This window comes from Rattus norvegicus, chromosome 20, assembly GCF_021556685.1.
Source record: "Rattus norvegicus strain SHRSP/BbbUtx chromosome 20, alternate assembly SHRSP_T2T, whole genome shotgun sequence".
Classification (NCBI taxonomy): domain Eukaryota; kingdom Metazoa; phylum Chordata; class Mammalia; order Rodentia; family Muridae; genus Rattus; species Rattus norvegicus.
In genome coordinates, this window is record NC_141553.1 from 12,854,745 (window position 1) to 12,872,596 (window position 17,852).

Sequence of the window (17,852 nt, forward strand, 5' to 3'; positions counted from 1 at the left end):
TTTTATTTCTTTTGCAAACCTTTGAATAAAAATATCGAAAATATTACTTTAGAAAAACAGTAATTTATGCTATAGATAGTAGTATCTATATAGAGATAAAATAGATAAAAATAAATCGAATTGGAAGTCATGTGCCTGCCTTTAATCCTAGCCCTTGGGAGGAAGAGGCGGGTGGACCTCTGTGTGTTGGAAGCTAGCCTGGTCTACATAGTAAGTTCCAGGATAACCAGAGGTATACGGTGAGACCCTGTCTCAAGCCATTTAATTAATTAATGAAAAATAAATCAAGTTAACTATATATCACCATACAGTTGTATTTGCTAAAACAGAAAACGAGAAAACAGCATATAGCAAAAATTTATTTAAAAAAAAACATCTTAGTAAATTTAATTCTACTTAGCAATAAGTCGTATTCTAGAAGGAAAAAAATATTTTGTCAGAGAGGCGTAGCCATCGAGCCCTTGAGCAGGAATGGTAGCACATGCCTGTAATCCCAACACTCAGGAGGCGGAAGCAGGAGGACTGCCCTCAAGCTTGAGGCCATCCTGGACCAGTAGTGAAGATCACGTCATGGTGAATACCACACAGGAAAACTGCTTCACGGGGGCAGGGGGAGTCAACATTCCTCACTAAAGAACCCCTCACAACAGAGTGTTGAAGTCCACATCACAGTTAACAGAGAAAATCCACTGTGAATCCACAGGAAAAGCCGTCAGCCCATTCCAAATTATTCCTGACAAGCACTGGCACAAACTCATTTTAAGAATACTTAAGAACTTGTTCTAGACAGGTATCCAGTGAGTGTCCCCCACCAGCTCCCCAGAGTCCAGAGAACTCCCTAAACTGGGGCTCGTACTCCAGCACATGCTGGGAACTCTGCAGTGTGATCTACTACAGCCTAACGCATGCTTCACCAGCTGTCTGCAAACCGCGGCCGGGAATTCCAAGGGATGGCTGCGACTGCCAGGGGCAGAGCTAGGGAACTAACTCATCAGTTCTACTACTAGCAGGGTCTAGGAAGGCAGTGCTGTGAACACCACAGGCCACAGTCTAAGGCAGGAAAGCCCTGAGTCACAGCAGAAGGTGTCCATGTAGGAGCCGGGCAGGAGGCAGCGGGCTCAAGGCCCAGAGAACCTGTATCATGGCAAATGGCTGCCCTAGAGGGTCCTGCACAGAGGAAAGGGGTTCAGACACAGCTCTCTGCTTGTCCCAGGGAAAACTATGGGCCAGGAAGAGGTTGGAGCTCCCAGGGCAGAAAGCACTAGGGGTGTGGAACATTAGACTAAGGAGGCATCCAGCTGGACCCTGCTCATCAAGGAGAAAAGGAGTAACTTCAAGGAGACACATAGTTCCACCCTAGACTCTGTCTGCATGCTGGCCAGTTAGAATCAGTTCACACCTAAGGATTGCCTCAGAAATGGCCCTCACTTGGACTCAAGGCACAGCTGGCATACGGGCTGATAAGGCTTTGGGTGTCATGGGCATTTTCCTGGCTGGCTCGGTGGGTCTAAGTGGTGAGTGGAGATCAGAGTCCTTGCTCTAGCACTGTCCCATGGCAGGAACTGCTATAACCAATATCTACCCCAATGTCTTCCCATGTGTGCTTCTCTATCTCAACAAGAAGACTGAAACACTTGGATATCAGGATGCTGATATCCCAGAAACCATTGCGATGTGGAAAAGCTCAGAACCCAGGGGCACAACTGGATGCTACATCTGGCTCCTTGCCACAGACTCAGGATACTCCAGGATGAAATGTCTCAGGAAGGGGGGCTGTTTGGTTTTTTAATATTTTATTTTCGGGGTTTATTTTATATGTATAGGTGTTGAGTGTATGTATGTCTAGGTACCGTGTGTGCAGTGCCCAGAGGCCAGAAGATGACACTGGGTTCCCTGAGAACTGGAATTACAAGTCGTTAGCCACCAGGTGGGGGCTGGGAATCAGACCCAGGTCCTCTGAAAGAGCAGCCGACTTTCTTTACTACTGGGCCATCAGCCCAGGGTCTGTTTATTAAGGGAGTTGGTGATCATTCAAACGACTTTTAGTAGCATTTTTAGTACAGAGCGAGTTTGTACTTCCTTTCTGGAAAACTGGTATTTCGTGCAGTGATGCAGTCATGGGTAAGTGTCTGGGACAACAGACACTGCTCAGGACACAATGAGCAAGGGGCCTGCCTCCTCCATTGAGCCTTTCTCTGAGCATGCCTGCACCACGGGGCCCACTCCACAGTCAACAAGGGAGGAAGTGAAGAAGCCAGCTGCTCCCTCACAGGGAAGTCACTGATCATGAAAGCTCTACAGTCTTGTTCCCTCAAGGAGGACACCCAGGAGCCTCGGAGTACACTGTGCCTCTCTGGATCTCAGGCTCAACTTCTTCCCTTCCTCACTGAAGCTAGCGTCAGAACCGAGCGCATGCTGCCCAGTGTCTAGACACCGACTCTGACCCTATCCCCAGCCTCATGTCTACAGAAATAGAGAACCATGCCAAAGTGGGCTAGGAGGACGCTTATCACCCAGCTGAGAAACCGGGCTGCCTGGGCCTGTACAGTGCTGACGCTGGCCAGGTGCCGCACAGGCGCACACATGCTCAAATGTGGCCAGCAAGGGTATTGTCAGGATACAGGCTGGAGAAGCGGCCCAGGGCCCAGATGGGGAAGATGTTTCTGTAATTTGTGTAGCTGATGGCACAGGACTTGTTGAAGACCCCAGAGATGTTCTCCTGGAAAGACACGGAAGATGGAGCAATAAGGAGCTTGTCCTGGATGGTGGTCCTAACCACTGAATTTCCCAGCCCTAGGACAAGTCTGCTTGGGGGAAGCTGATGAAACCAAAGGCCGGCAAGCAGACAGGCAAGCACAGGCTGGCGCCACTCCGCTTGGCTTTGGTTCCAGCTCAGAGACTACAGCTTCAGGTAAACACTCTTCCTTGGACTATTAGTCTCGAACAATCCCCATAACCACAGGGACACATGGAGACCCATCTGCACGTCTTGTCAGTGAGGGACCATACGGTAGAGCTGAGGTTGTGCAGGAAACTTCAACATTCCAGTCCTTCCCCCAGCCAGTTCCTTCTACAGATAGCAAAGTGTGCTCAACACCTCTCATCTCTACAAACAGGACAAGCCTCTGCTCGACAGTGTCCACACCCCGGGTCTCCAAAGCCCCTCAGAGGAACGTGGGTGCAGGAAAGTACGCAAAAGCTAATGGGCTAGTTGAAGATCAATGAGGGAACAACACTACACATCCCTCACACACCTGAGGCCAGTCTCCGTTGGGGAGCTGTTTCCCTAGCAGACATCTGATTCCTCTCTCCTGAGCAGAGATGTCGGGATGCCTGAGGGGTAAAAAGACAGGCATGAACATGTGGTATAAACATGCACCCCAGGAGAGGAACAAAAGCTCTCCAAATACCATGACGATGATTGGTGTGGTTTGAATGGGAATGTATTTAAATGCTTGGCCATAGGGAATGGCTATGAGAAAGTGTGGCCTTGCTGGAGGAAGGGTGTCACTGTGGAGGTGGGCTTTGAGGCTACATATACGCTCAAGTTATGCCCAGTGTGACAGTCCCCTTCTGCTGCCTGATGATCAAGATGTAGAACTCTCAGCTCCTTCTCCAACACAGAGTCTACCTGCACAATGCCATGATAATGGACTGAACCTCTGAACCTGTAAGGCAGCCCAATTAAATGTTTTCCTTTATAAGAGTTGCCGTAGTCAGTGTCCCCTCACAGCAATGAAATCCTAAGACAATAGGCAAACCCTAACAAGCAGAACACCCGAGACTCCTGCTGTGATCTTCCCATGAACCCTGAGAGCAAAGCATGCATAAGCATGGGGGTGCACAGGTGGGGGCAATATGGTTGCCATGACGACGTGGCTGGCACACAGTGCCGACAGATGCCCTAGGGAGGGAGACGAAGCTTATGCTTGCCCTGCTGTGATGATTTGTATATGAAGGGACTAGAAAGGGCACTATTAGGAGGTGTGGCCTTATTAGAGCAGGTGTGTCACTGTGGTCGTGGGCTTTAACACCCTAGTCCTAACTTCCTGAAAGTGAATCTTCTCTTAGAGGCCTGAAGATGAAGATGTAGGACTCTCAGCTCCTCCTGCCCCATGCCTGCCTGGATGCTGCCATGCCCCCACCTTGATAACGGACTGAACCTCTGACCCTGTAAGCCAGCCCCAATTAAATGTCCTGATAGAGTTGCCTTGGGAACTGGAGAGATGGCTCAGCAATTAAGAGCACTGACTGCGGGGCTGGGGATTTAGCTCAGTGGTAGAGCGCTTACCTAGGAAGCGCAAGGTCCTGGGTTCGGTCCCCAGCTCCGAAAAAAAGAACCAAAAAAAAAAAAAAAAGAGCACTGACTGCTCTTCCAGAGATCCTGAGTTCAATTCCCAGCAATTCACGACCATCTGTAATGGGATCTGGTGCCCTCTTCTGGTGTGTCTGAGGATAGCTCATAAACATTAAATATATAAACACTTAAAAAAAAAAAAGTTGCCTTGGTCATGGTGTCTGTTGACAGCAGTAAAACCCAAAGATAGAAGTTGGTACCAGGAGTTGGGTATTGCTGTGAAAGGCCTGACCAAGCTTTTGTTTAGAAAAATGTGGATTTGGGGACTTTGGATTTGGAAAGTCATGGAATGTTTTAAGTAGGGCTTCATGGGCCAACCTAGTAGGACTATAGAAAAGAGTGGTGCTGAGGGCACTTGAACTGTGTAGGCCTGTGGGCCCAAGGGGTTTCAGTGAAGAAAAACTTTAATATGTGACCAAGAGACTGTTTTTGTGATATTTTGGTGGACAGGGTGGCTGCTTTTTGCCTTTGTCTGAAGAGACTATCTGAGGCTAAGGTAAAGAGATTTATTTTAATTGCATCAACAATGGAAGTCTCAAAAAAGCCCAATAGAGACTTTGTTCTCTGGTTAAGTCTCATGACGAGCGTTTTGAACAAACACAGCAGGCTGCAAAAGGAAAAATACAAAACATATGGTTCAAGTACGGGCACCAGGAAGTAGAATAGAGTTGAATCCTTTGTTGTAGGAGGTAACAAATTAAAGGAGTGGGGCCTTGGGGCAGGATCCCACCCACCTAAGTTCAGGCATGGTGACAAAGCCAAGCAGATCTCTGAGTTCAAGGCCAACCTGGGACAAAGCAAGTTCTAGGTGAAGGAAAGCTTAAATCCAGGTTTGGTGGCACATGCCTTTAATCCCAGGAGACAGGCGCAGATCTCTGAGTTCAAGGCCAATCTACAGACATGTTCCAGGACAGCCAAGCTTAGGCAGTGAGGGAGTTGGAAAACAGAAAGCTGGTAAGATATGTGGGACGATGTCACAGGTGAGGCAGGTACAAGATAGAAGGAGGCCTGTCATTGGATGAGAAGGAAGGATGGGCAGGAGAAAAGTTTGAAAGAAGAGGAGGAGACTGGAACAAAGAGAGAAGGAGAGGAGGAGAGGCCGAGAAGTCATGGAAGGACAATGGAGGCTGACGTTAAGATCTCGCTCTGTGAATTTACAGGTTGTTATCAATGTTCTTAAGGGATGGATGGTACCGGGCTTTGTATGTTTAAGTGGGCAATTGTATCTTACCAATTGGGTCAAAGATTATTGTGTTGTGTGTTCTTTTATGTGACAGTTTGAGTGTAGGAAAGTGTGTGGCCGCAGGAGACACTGGGCCACTGCGGAGTTGGGATGTGTAGCGAGGTAAAAGACAACAGTAAGTTTAATATTTGTTATATTTTTACAACAACAATAATAAGATAATGTCCAGTCACAGGAAGCAGAAAAACTGGGCAGCTTTGGCCATGTGGCTCTGGCTTTAGAGTCCAGAATAGAAGGGACTGCTGGGACAATTGATGCTGATTATCTGGAGCTAAGAGATTACTGGTGATTAAGAAGAGACCAGCATCACTGAGGTGAAATCTTCTGGGAAGATGTTTTCTGAGAGCACAAAGAAGCTGTGTTCCAGAGATAGCAAAGGTTGTGCCTCGTGCTGCAGCTGTACTGGGTAATGTGTAAGAGTCACAGGTGGTACTCGTTTTGAAGGCGTGAAGGGGTCATGAACTGCAGCTGAGGCTGGGCACTGGGAGAGGCCATGGAAGGCCATTGGTGAAGGTGCGGCCACAATTGCAGTTGATGGCCCAGGACTGAAGGGGCCATGTGAAGGATCTGAGGCTTGGCACCATGAAGAGAGCTTGTGAGAGGCTGTTGGTGAAGCCTGGTTGCAGCAGAGACCCCAGTGTATTGGAGCTGCCAGTACCATGGCATGATCACCAAGAGCAGCACAGCAGTGGAGTGGATCAGCAGAGCCTAGAGCGCTACAGAGGGCAGAGCTGGAGAAGTGGCCCAAGCCCTCTGGAGGAGCCCAGTGGATCCCAGACACTGGAACAAAAAGCTGTAACATTGAAGTTGCCTTGGAGACCTCAAGATGTTTGAGATACCAGAGCCATGGGATATCTGGTGTGGAAAGCTGCTAACAGGGAGGGGAACCAGCCCAGGAGAAAGGTGTTTGTTGCAGTCAGCAAAGATGAAAAAGGAGCTGGAGATGTGAAAACCGCTTTGCCATCAGACACGGAGACGCAGAGTTTGGGTTTGCCCAGCTGGGTTCCCGTCTTGCTTTGGGGATTACAGTTCAGTGATTGGATGGATCTCAGAAGAGACTTTGAACTTTATACTTTCAACATCATTAAGACTACAGACTATGGGGGCTTTGGAAGTTGGACTAAGTGTATTTTGTGTTATGCTATGTTTAGGTATGGCCCACATAGACTCATGTGTTTGAACAAGCCTACAGGGGCCAGGGAGTGGAATGTGATGGTTTGTATGTGCTTGGGCTAGGGAGTGACACTATTAGGAGGTGTGGCCCTGTTGGAGTGGGTGTGGCCCTGTTGGAGTGGGTGTGGCCCTGTTGGAGTGGGTGTGTCACTGTGGGTGTGGGCTTTAATACCCTAGTCCTAGCTGCCTGTGAGTCTTAGAGGCCTGCAGACGATGATGTAAACCTTTTAGCTAACACGCCTGCCTGGATGCTGCCATGTCCCCACCTTAATTATACTAGACTGAAACTCTGACCCTGTAAGCCAGCCCCAATTAAATGTTGTCCTTATAAGAGTTGCTTTAGTCATGGTGTCTGTTCACAGCAGTAAGACCCTAACTAAGACACCGGCTGCGGACTGCGTAGGACAGACTGATGACTCTGCTGCCCTCGGGCTCCCTATGCACACTGACTAAGGGGATTTCAGAAGATCTCCAAATGGCTCCAAGTGTACTGTGGCAACACAGGCTAAGATTGCATGTACACACATGCGCACGTGCGTGTGTGTGTGTGTGTGTGTGTGTGTGTGCATACATATGTGGACCTGTGTACACTAGTGCTACACAAGTGGCTCAGGACGAACCATGGAAACTAGAGAGCCACAAGCAGCTGCAGTCCTGCGCTCTGAGTCCTGAGGCAGTGCTTTACTTCCCCACCACAGCCTGTCTCATTTTCCCTCAGGCCCAGCTTTTCTTGCTCTGCCAACAAGTACTGGCCACCAATGGACAGTAGACCATTTCTAAGAGATGAGTCTCTCTGTAGGTACCATTCACCCAGATGGGCTGCCACTTGGCCTGGGAACAGGGCGTGTGGTTTCTGAAGCTGTCTCCATCCACAGTTACAGAGGAATAATGGCTCGGTTCTGTGGCTGCCTTCATGTCTTCCCACATTTGTACACACCCTAGGCCACCTCCCCAAAGCTGACTGTCCCTAGGACACACTCCCAAGGATGGCTCCCACAGCTCTTACCTGACAGCCATCAAACCCAGCAGGGCCCAGCACGTACTATGGACCTGGGACCCGGCACTCTGCACGTACCGCCGCTGCTCACAGGACTCAAAGTCCTCCCCCCAGCCCCCATCCGCCATCTGCCGCGACAGGAGGAAGTGGCAGGCCTGAGCTACTTCTGCACAAGCAGTCCTGTAGCGAGAGAGAACAGAGGTCTGGAACACCATGCCTTGTGTGGATCCTACTCTGACAGGCTGCCTTACGGTCAGGGAGCCTGAAGAGGTGAGTGGACGCGGGTGCACATGTCTCACAGAGCTTCTGGCACCGAGGAAAATACTCTGCAGCTACAGACGCATGTGGCAGGCTGGATATGTGGATACACAGAAACAGAACTAGGCATCCTTGGGTCGCATCTGCCTCAGAACAACATCCTAACCCCCCCAAACCCACTAGATTTAAAGCACTGGCTAGGGCAGCCAGAGACAGGGTTTTAACCAACCCCCCTTTTCCTGAGTTCCTAGACCCTAGTCCTTTCTCATCGGGATGAGAGATTTAAAAGACGCTGAGGTAACGCCTAGACAAGGCTTATGAGCCAAGAAAGTATGGTTCTTAGAATTCCCATTTTCTGAAATAGTGATCTTATCTCATTGTTTAAAAAATATTATACAAAATAAAATCAAATATCAAAGAAAAAAGACCACCATGACAGAGTGTTACTGGCCTGTTTAGTTTCACTGTCAACACGGGGTCACCTGGGAAGAGAGACCAATGGAAGAAAGTGGCAGGGTCCAGCCCACTGGGTAAGAGTTGGCTGAGTGGGACTTCTTTCATGGTTTCTGCTTCAGTTCCTGTCCTAATGTCCCTCAATGATGGATTAGGACCTGGAAGTCTAAGTCTAAAGTAAACTCTCTCTTCCCCAAGGGGCTGTTGGCCATTGCTTTATCACAGCACAGAAAACAGAACAGAATGGTTACCATGGCAATGCCCTCACCTGCCATCAGCCTGAAAGCCACACTTACCTATTTTGGTAGATATGTCCCATGCAAGCGAATGCTTCCAAGCCAAACCAGGTGCCATAGGTGAAGCAAACCCCCCAGGAGCTAGAGGGGACAGACGAGAATGTCAGACTCAGTCTTCACGCAAAGGGAGAGAACAGGTACTCTACCCAGGTACTGGGACAACCTCAGTTAGAGAACTGGATCGGAGCACGGTGGCAAATGTCTATAGTCCCAGCACTGGGCTAAGGCAGGAGGATTGCTTATTTAAAACCAGCCCGAGACATACAGCAAGACCCTGTCTCACAAAACCAACGAGTAAGGGACAGAGAAAGGATGAAGGTTGGAAAGGGAGAGGAAAGGGGAGGAAGGGGCTTTGGCAGTTGGTAAAAGAAGTGCTCCCACACGTCCCAGGCAGCGGGAGTCTGCGGCTGCTGAAGGTGGCTCAGCCACAGCCTCCTCCAACCAAGGCACACAGAACCGCCAATGCGTACAGCAGGGCCACAGAGCACGTCAACACAAGCTCAGCATGGTGGGAGAGCATCAGCCAAGGAACAGGACTCCCAGGAAGTCACGGCTCCCTGAGTCTCCCAGGACAAAGGCAGTAAGGGCAGACTCCCACCCCACCACATGCACACCACCTCCCAGCTACGGTCTGCTCACCCCTCCCACGAGCCATCCGCTCTCTGCTTCTTTCGGCAGAAGTCCAGGCCTTGATTGAGGGTCTCCCTGCAACACAGACAGTTAGCCTGCCGACCACTGCAGACCAAGTCACAGAGCCTTCCCCAATCCTGCCCACACAAGGGTCTCAGGAAAGGGAGAATGGCATCCCCTTCAAACAGATCAAAACAAACATTCGAAGAGGGGAGAGCAGCTGTGGGACACTGAAGGGAGCACAGGCTGTCAAAGTTCAGGGAAACACATGCTCTCTCTCAGCACAGGCCTTGGCGCCCATGTTAAATCCCCTCTTCAAACTGCATCTGTATTTCTGCCCCATTTGCCTTCTTCATTGTACGCCTGCCTAGAGCAATTACTAATGACCATGTTTAGCCTCGGGCAAGTTCTCGGGGGGGGGGGGGGGGGGGCAGAAAACAGCGACATTCTTTGCTAAAACATTACAAGAATGGTCTCTAGCCCGGCTGGTAATGCTCCGATCCTGAACCTGTGGAGCTGGGCCTCCGTAGGTGGCATAGTTCTCAGCACCGTCTTCCAAGCTCCTACTGGGACGGTCCCTCCTCCTCTTAGAGCGTTCAACGACTTTTCTAGTCCAGCGTTACAAAGCCGTCCAGGTTCTCCCCAGAAACGTGCTTAGGTCTCTCGTGGCAATCTGTCTTGGTGCCAGCTTCTGTACTACTCTTCTGTTGCTGGGATGAAACACCACAGCCAAGCGGTTTACCAAAGAAGAGTTCAGTTGGGCTTACGCTCTGAGATGGTGGTACCGGACTCATGTCTCATGGGGACGGGCGAGATCCGTCGGAATGCTATTAGCTAAACCATCTCTCCTCGCTTTATCTGTGTGTCTGTGGTTGGTGTTTTAATGTGTATCTTATTTATTTATTTATTTATTTATTTATTTATTTATTTATTTATTGTGAACGTTGGCCCCTCAAATCATAAGGCCACCGCCACTCTTTTTGGTTGCAAAACAAAACTAGATAGTGCCTACTGTTAAGACACCATATGCTTTGGCAAAGTTAGGCTAAGACTAAAGAAGAAACTACTTCCTTGAGAGCTGGCTTTCAGATTACTGGAGACAGCACGCAGGCTGTCGGTGCAGAACTGTGTCCAACAGTCCAGCTCAGCTATGGACCCTGCTTGTTACAGTAGAAGCGTCAGGGAAGAGACGCCCATCGATACAAAAGTAACACATTAATACGACAGTAATAAAATGCAACTTTACTGCTTTCTGCTGTGATGTAAGGCCCCCTCTGCAGGAAGACACTCTCATGTGATCCTGTAAGTAGGGCAAAGGTCATGGTAGGAAAATCACAGGCCCCCGTGAGGAGCCCTTTGCTACTGCTTTATTACATAGGTGTGATGTGCTGCCCCTTGTAAACGTTTGTGTTTACGCCTTACAGTACCGCTGCCCTCAGCTGTGCTCAGCCATAATGGAAGCTTTAATCACGAGAGGTGTACCACAAAGACTCTCAAACAGCCAAGCTCCTGAGACAACGTCACTGACTCTCAAACAGCCAAGCTCCTGAGACAACGTCACTGACTCTCAAACAGCCAAGCTCCTGAGACAATGTCACTGTTGCTGGGTCCCAATATTCTGCCATAGATGGAGAAAATGAACAGCTATGCAACCTCTCCAAGACTCGAGAAATACCACAGACAAGGTGGACCAAACGAATGCAAGAACCAAGAGAGGGGGTGGCCATTCCCTGCACTTGCATGTAACTAACACACTAGTGTGGGACTCCACCAGGGCAGGGTCAGGAGAGCAATAGCGGTGCACGACGAAGAAGACAGAAGGGCAGTCCCTTCACGGGGGAATGACAAAGGGGTGTAAATCAGGCGATAACAATCTCAAAGAGCTTCTGACCATTCAGTGGCTCTCGACATGAAAGAACACTTAGTACCCGGACACTGGTGGTGAAGCAAGGTATGTATGTCCATTTTAAAACACGCTCAAGAAGAGAGGAAAAGTAAGCCACTCTTACGTTACAGTTGTACTGTCTTCCTCAGACCTATACACACAGACACACAGACACAGACAGACAGACACACACACACACAGATACACAGACACACACACACACACACAGATACACAGACACACACAGACAGACACACACAGTTACACAGACACACAGACACACACACACATACAAATACACACAGACAAACACACAGACACACACACACACACATACACACAGACAGACAGACACACACACAGACAGACACACACAGATACACAGACACACACACAGACAGACAGACACACACAGATACACAGACACACACACAGACACACACACACAGACACACACACAGACAGACATACACAGACAGACACACAGACACACAGACAGACACACAGACACACACAGACACACACACAGACACATACACACAGACACACACACAGAGACACACAGACACACACACACACATACACACAGACAGACAGACACACACACAGACAGACACACACACACAGATACACAGACACACACACACAGATACACAGACACACACACACAGAGACACACAGACAGACACACACACACACATGCACACAGACACACACACAGACAGACAGACACACACAGATACACAGACACACACACACAGACAGACATACACAGACACACAGACACACACAGACAGACATACACAGACACACACAGACACACACAGACACACACACAGACACACACACACAGACACACACACACAGAAACACACACAGACAGACACACACACACACGAAGGATCTGTAAGCACCTGAAGCTGTCCCTGTACTTTCCCCAGCCAGTGCTTCCCCTCACCTTGGTGAAGAACCACAGTCTGCTGTCAGGCAGTGTTGACTGTGGCCCTGCTCAGTCCTGCCTCACCTTCCTTACCTGATCTCTGTAGCCCTGTGGTCTGGGAAGTACTCGCGGAAGTGCCTCAGGGCCTGCATCACTGCGGAGGTACACTCTACATACGTGTAGTCAATCATGATGTCTCCTAGGAAGGGAGAGGAGGAGGCAACTGAGCTCCACTGTGGTTCAGGCCAGAATGTGGTGAGCAAAGGTGTTAACGCCATTATCCCAAGGTCAACCTGGGCAATGTGGCCACCATGGGCACAGTGAGACCTGCACACCTATGTATGAGGCCCACACAAAACATCGGGGCTATTACCACTGCCACCCGACCCCCAAACCCCGTATGTATGACAGGTGAAAGCATAGGATAATTAGAAGGCATGAGGGAAGGGGAGAGCAGGTGCCAGAGTCCATGAGACAGAGCTGGCCCTGTAGACTAGAAGAACTTCAGTGACAATAGTCATGGCCATGCCCTTGACATAGGTCCTTACAAGTGCTGGAAGTCACTGAGTGTATGCAGGGCACATGGCAGTGCCCACACAGCACAAGGCCCTGGGATAAGCAGGGAATGTGACCCCTAAGGTCTCCATGCCCTGAGACAGAAAAATGCAGGCACTGTATACTCTGGGGCTCTAGAGAGCTCTACATAGACCTAGCAACATGCCAGACCTGGTCTACACACCATGCTATTAGTCACCACACTTACCAAAGACCTCTGAGGGGTTCAGCAGCTCCAGCAAATACCCGCCACGCTTAGTCTCATAGGTAGCAAACCCTCCATCGGAATTCCTCATGCTCAACAACTGGTACAAGAGGGGAACACGGAGAACTGAGCACAGAGGACAGTAAGACTTTGCCAAAGCACCGCTGACAGCCAAAGGGCAGCAATGAGGGACAGGAAGCCAGCTTTCACGTGTGGTAGGTGCCTGGTGCAGCTACCCAATATCTGGAGACATACTCCCACGTCAGGCCAACACAGACCTCCAGGGGAAAATACACACAAAGCAGATGGGCTAGAAGGACTTGGCACAAAGATGAACAGACATTTCCAGTCCTTTGGATACCCAGCAAAGACCACCAGACCTCCCCAGTGAGACCTGCAGAAATCTCATCCCAAATACGGGCAGCTCCTTGAGCCTCAAAAGCTAAGAAGAGAAGCCTCCGGGACCACACGGCCTCCTTGTAACTTCCGGGATGGGCTAGGCACCATTTCTTACAGCGCAGAGGCTTCGTACCCAACAAAGTTCCAAGGATCTATGCCAGGGTTTAGACTGATGTCCTACATCTCAATCTTAGTCCACTAAGGCACAGCCACAGAAGCAAACATGGAGGAAGATACTCACCACAGCCACAGCATCGTAGAGTCGCTCTCGGGGGACATGCTCGGTGATTGAGGGACACCGCTCCTGCAGGAGCAGCACAGCCTTCAAAGCCTCGGCCGTGCAGTCAGCAACGATCCAGCCACAGTCCAGTGTGCTGAAGGGGAAACCACCCTGGGGGGGGGGGGGAGTGAGTGTGTGTGTGTAACAGTGTCCTCCTACAGAGCTGCAACAGTCAGGGCAAGGCTTATCCAGCACGGCCCAGGGGTACCTGACCCGGGCACAGCTCAGCAGACCAGCTTCAGCACGGGGCTATCTAGGACTTCATGCCCATCCTGAAGTCCTCAGATCTCAGCAATAAAACAGGTCCTAAACAGCAGCACGTGTACCCCAGGGACCCCACCATGGAGAGACAGCAGCTATGGCACATCTCATTCCACAACCCGCCTCTATCAGCAGGCCCTACAGAAAGGAGGCCGATACTGGCTCGAGTCCCTGACACCCTCTGCCTTGAGTTCAGCACCTCAGCTCACTGCTCAGCTCTTAAGTGTGTGCTAGGTATCTGAACAACCCTGACGCAGGGCCACAGGGGACAGGCTGTTTCAGGGGATAGTGAAGCCCTGACACAAGGCAGATCCTACAAGACAAGAAGCTGGAAAAGCAACGGAAAGCCAGTGGAAGACTGTTGAGCTCTGGGCTTGGGTGGGTTGCCCATACATACCTTGTGCATATGGCGATAATACTTCTGGTAGTCAGGATTGTTGTCTGGGACCTGGGGAGCAAGAAGGAGCATGTGTGAAAAACAGAAACGGGTTGGGGCCTGGGACCCTGTGCTGCCATCTGGGAGACAGATCTGCTGAAGACACCCATAAGACCCCTATGGCTTTATCACTACTAGGTAATACATCATCCACAAAGGGTTGACCAACCTATTCTCCTGCCCAGCGTCATGGGTTCAGTACTCCTGAGCTGCATGACTCAGTTCAAGGAGCAAGCATACAGGTCTGCACGTGCAGTGGGGTCCAGTGAGATGGGCTTCTAAAGGCCTGTCACTCAGTGCTATGTCCTGGAGCAGGCTAACTCACTCCCAACACCCTAGATAAACACGGGCATCGGCTGCATGGAGGAAGCTACACCCCACTGGGATCAGAGGACAGGGAAGAGGAACATGAGGACTCAGAGGAAGAAGCCAGTGGGATCAAGGCCTAAGACACCCAGTGTGTCTGCAGCAGGGTATGCAAGGCCCCTCTGAAAAAGCAGCACATGATGGGGCTCTAGGTGGATTTGGAAGGCAGGAATAAAGACAGGCCGGATGGCTACACATGACCTCAGGGAGTGCACCCACAGACCTGAGGCACCTCAAAGATGGCTAGGATGTGAACAGGCTGTGTCACTCGATACAACTGACTGTGCCATAGGCTGGCTTTGGCCCTCCACCCACAGCCGTTCCAGCATGAAGAACAGACATCACCAGCTAGTGACAAGCCATTGCAGGCCACGGCTGGAGCTTCCTTGGGGTGACTAGGCCTACCACCAGGGTCTAGGGCAGAGCAACACAGAAGGAAGCTAAGAAAGCCAGCGTGGGGAGGCAGGGCAGACGAGGAAAGGGCACAGGCCTCACCTGGGAAAGCCGCAGGAACTCGTGAGCCTTCTGCAGGCAGGGCAAAAACTCAGGTCTTCGGTGTGCACCTGCCTAGAAGACAACAGGGTAGCCCAGTTGAGCCAGTCCTCCAGTGTCCTGGCGACATCTTGCCACCCACCCCCACCTCCAGAAACTGACACATCTTAAAGAATTTTTTTAGGGTTCCCCAGTGTTCTCCGCTTTAAAGATAGAAAAGACAATGAGACTAAAGATTGGAACAGACAGAAGAGACCACCCTGGATAATACCAAACTCCCACTGTTCTGTCAGGCCCTACTTTTGGCAGCTCAACGTGGCCTAGGCACTGGGTCGTGGCCTAGGCTCTGGGTCGTCCAAGGACACCCTCAGGATCTCACTGACCTCACACCTCTTGCTGAGAAACGCTCTCTCCAGCTCAGGTAGCAGCTAGTGTTCTAAGAGCCTCAGGCCCACACAGCCCAGGTGCCACCTGCCATCACTCCCTAGGCTCGTCTCCCAAAGCGCTCGCTAGTTTAGCATCCGGGTTGCCAGATAAAGTCTGTGCTCCCTTGGGATCACCGCCAGGGGACTGGGAGACAGGCAAGTGAGAGGTTCAAGGCACAGAGGCACGGTAAGCAGTACCGTGTCTCTCGGGGTGCCTGTGTAGCTCATACACACAGGACGATCACGTGGGGGCCACACAGAGAAATAGTCTCATACCTCCAGCAGGGCTTGGACAGCAAATGAAGTGTCCCAGGTCTGTGATCCATTGGTGCCCTGTTCACAGAGAACAAACTGTTAGAGCAACCCCATCCACTGACTCCACGGACCCAACGGTGCCAGAGAGTGCCCAGTTAATACCCTATACCCGCTTCTGAGCCCCATGCACCCTAGTGGCTGACAAAGGAATGACAGAACACTGACTCTTGCAGGCAGCCGTGGGTAACACAGCTCCACTGGCAGAACAGCACTCTCTCAGGACGTATCCAGAACCGCACGTTCCCTTGCAGACTCCTCCATACCCCATGACAGCATGGTACCCCAATCACAGGACAACTAGAAAGAAAGCCCCTCCACTTCCACGCATGCTTAAGGTGTCAAGGACCCAGCTGACATATTACTGTGGCCCTGAAACAGCAAGGAAGGTCCCTTCAAATCCCACCCTGGAAACTGGTTTTCTGGACAGCAGCCTTAGGTCTCAGTGTAGGAAATGGATGATCAAGTCCACAGTCAGTTTTCTTCAGGAATCTCTAAACATTAGACAGAAACCCCAGCTCCCAATCCTATAGGGTGATCAGACCTGAGCTCCTTCATAGCTCCACAGGGGCCAAAGATCCCAGCTAAATACCTGACCAGAAAGAAACATATCAGGCTGGAGAGATGGCTCAGTGGTTAGAGCACTGACTGCTCTTCCAGAGGTCCTGAGTTCAATTCCCAGCAACCACATGGTGGCTCAAAACCATCTGCAATGGGATCTGATGCCCTCTTCTGGTGTATAAAGACAGCTACAATGTACTCACATACAAAATAATCATCACCATCATCGTCATCACCATCACCATCAACAACAATAGTGAAATGTGAGCCAAATAAAATTTTAAAAAGAGAGAGAGAAAATCTCCCTTGCCCCCGCTTTGGCTAGAACCCTAGAAGTCCTAGGGAGGCTCACCATACATCACGTGCTATCTCCAACATTCTATCTGCAGCAAACCACTTCCTGCTTGTCCTGAGCGACTACAAACACCCTCCTTCTGCCACAGAAAGGACAACTTCTGGGCCTGGGCCTGCCTCTCTGACCTGGAGGCCCCTCCTCTACTGGTGGCTAAAGAGGGTAATCTCTAGGGTTACCCTGCGATCTGAGCATACACAGCTCTTAGTGGCTTGGCCAGAAGAGCATCCAGATGTCCTTGTAGAGAGGCCATTACCACGAGAGCCACTGCTCCATCACAGTAATAGACAGAGTTTCTGGAGGGTCTGAGCCAAGCCTGGATGTCATGGTTTAGTCCGCTCTGAAGAATGACAGCAGAGGGACATGTGAGAACACACAGCAGCCACAGAGAGAGACCAGGAGGTGCCACAGCCCCACACACATGAGGATTAAAGGGTGACTAAGTCCCCTTTTACTGCAAGAATGGTATTGGGGGATTTTCTTCTTTGGTTTTTCCATGATTTGTCACTCCTGCCCCCCCCCCCCCGCTCCCCGCCTCCTCCCACCACTGTTAAAACAGGGCCTTGCTATACAGCACTGTCTGGTATCAAACTCCTGCTTTAATCGACTGAGTGGTGTTCCTATAGGTAAGTGCCACCATGGCTGACTGTTACTTCCGAATCATAATAAATCTAAACGGATTAAAAATAAATGACCAGAGATGGTTACCATAAGAGTCAGCGGCCTCCGCTCTCCAGCGCTTACCTGCATTTTCATGCCGTCAAGGCCCAGCCTATGGGGATAAGAAGAGATTGGATCAGGGATGGTGTAAGCTGGAGTCCCAGCATCCCGAGGAGCTACACACAAGCATACAGTCCCCAGGAGCTTCCATGCCCACTTCCCTCAATGCTGACTTCGGTGCTGCCCAGCTGGGCTCACAAGCACAGGGGCTACATCTAGCAGCAACAAGACAGCAGCTTACCCAGGGACACTGGCC

General features: G+C 50.5%; 1 protein-coding gene across 5 annotated transcripts in view; it reads right to left on the minus strand.

The window, feature by feature from the left end:
* Window positions 1-341: 341 nt before the first annotated feature.
* Lss (lanosterol synthase) overlaps window positions 342-17,852 on the minus strand; it is a 28,069-nt gene continuing 10,558 nt past the window's right edge. For 4 of the 5 annotated variants that reach the window (XM_087598391.1, XM_087598392.1, XM_087598393.1 and 1 more), the window contains 12 exons: window positions 17,621-17,648; window positions 15,928-15,984; window positions 15,230-15,301; window positions 14,330-14,380; window positions 13,633-13,782; window positions 12,996-13,092; window positions 12,326-12,431; window positions 9,417-9,482; window positions 8,778-8,858; window positions 7,780-7,950; window positions 3,255-3,333; window positions 342-2,719 (listed from right to left, as the gene is read on the minus strand). In XM_087598391.1, the coding sequence (XP_087454517.1) occupies window positions 2,588-2,719; window positions 3,255-3,333; window positions 7,780-7,950; window positions 8,778-8,858; window positions 9,417-9,482; window positions 12,326-12,431; window positions 12,996-13,092; window positions 13,633-13,782; window positions 14,330-14,380; window positions 15,230-15,301; window positions 15,928-15,984; window positions 17,621-17,648 (1,090 nt within the window). In that variant the 3' untranslated portion in view covers window positions 342-2,587. 5 annotated transcript variants of the gene reach the window in all.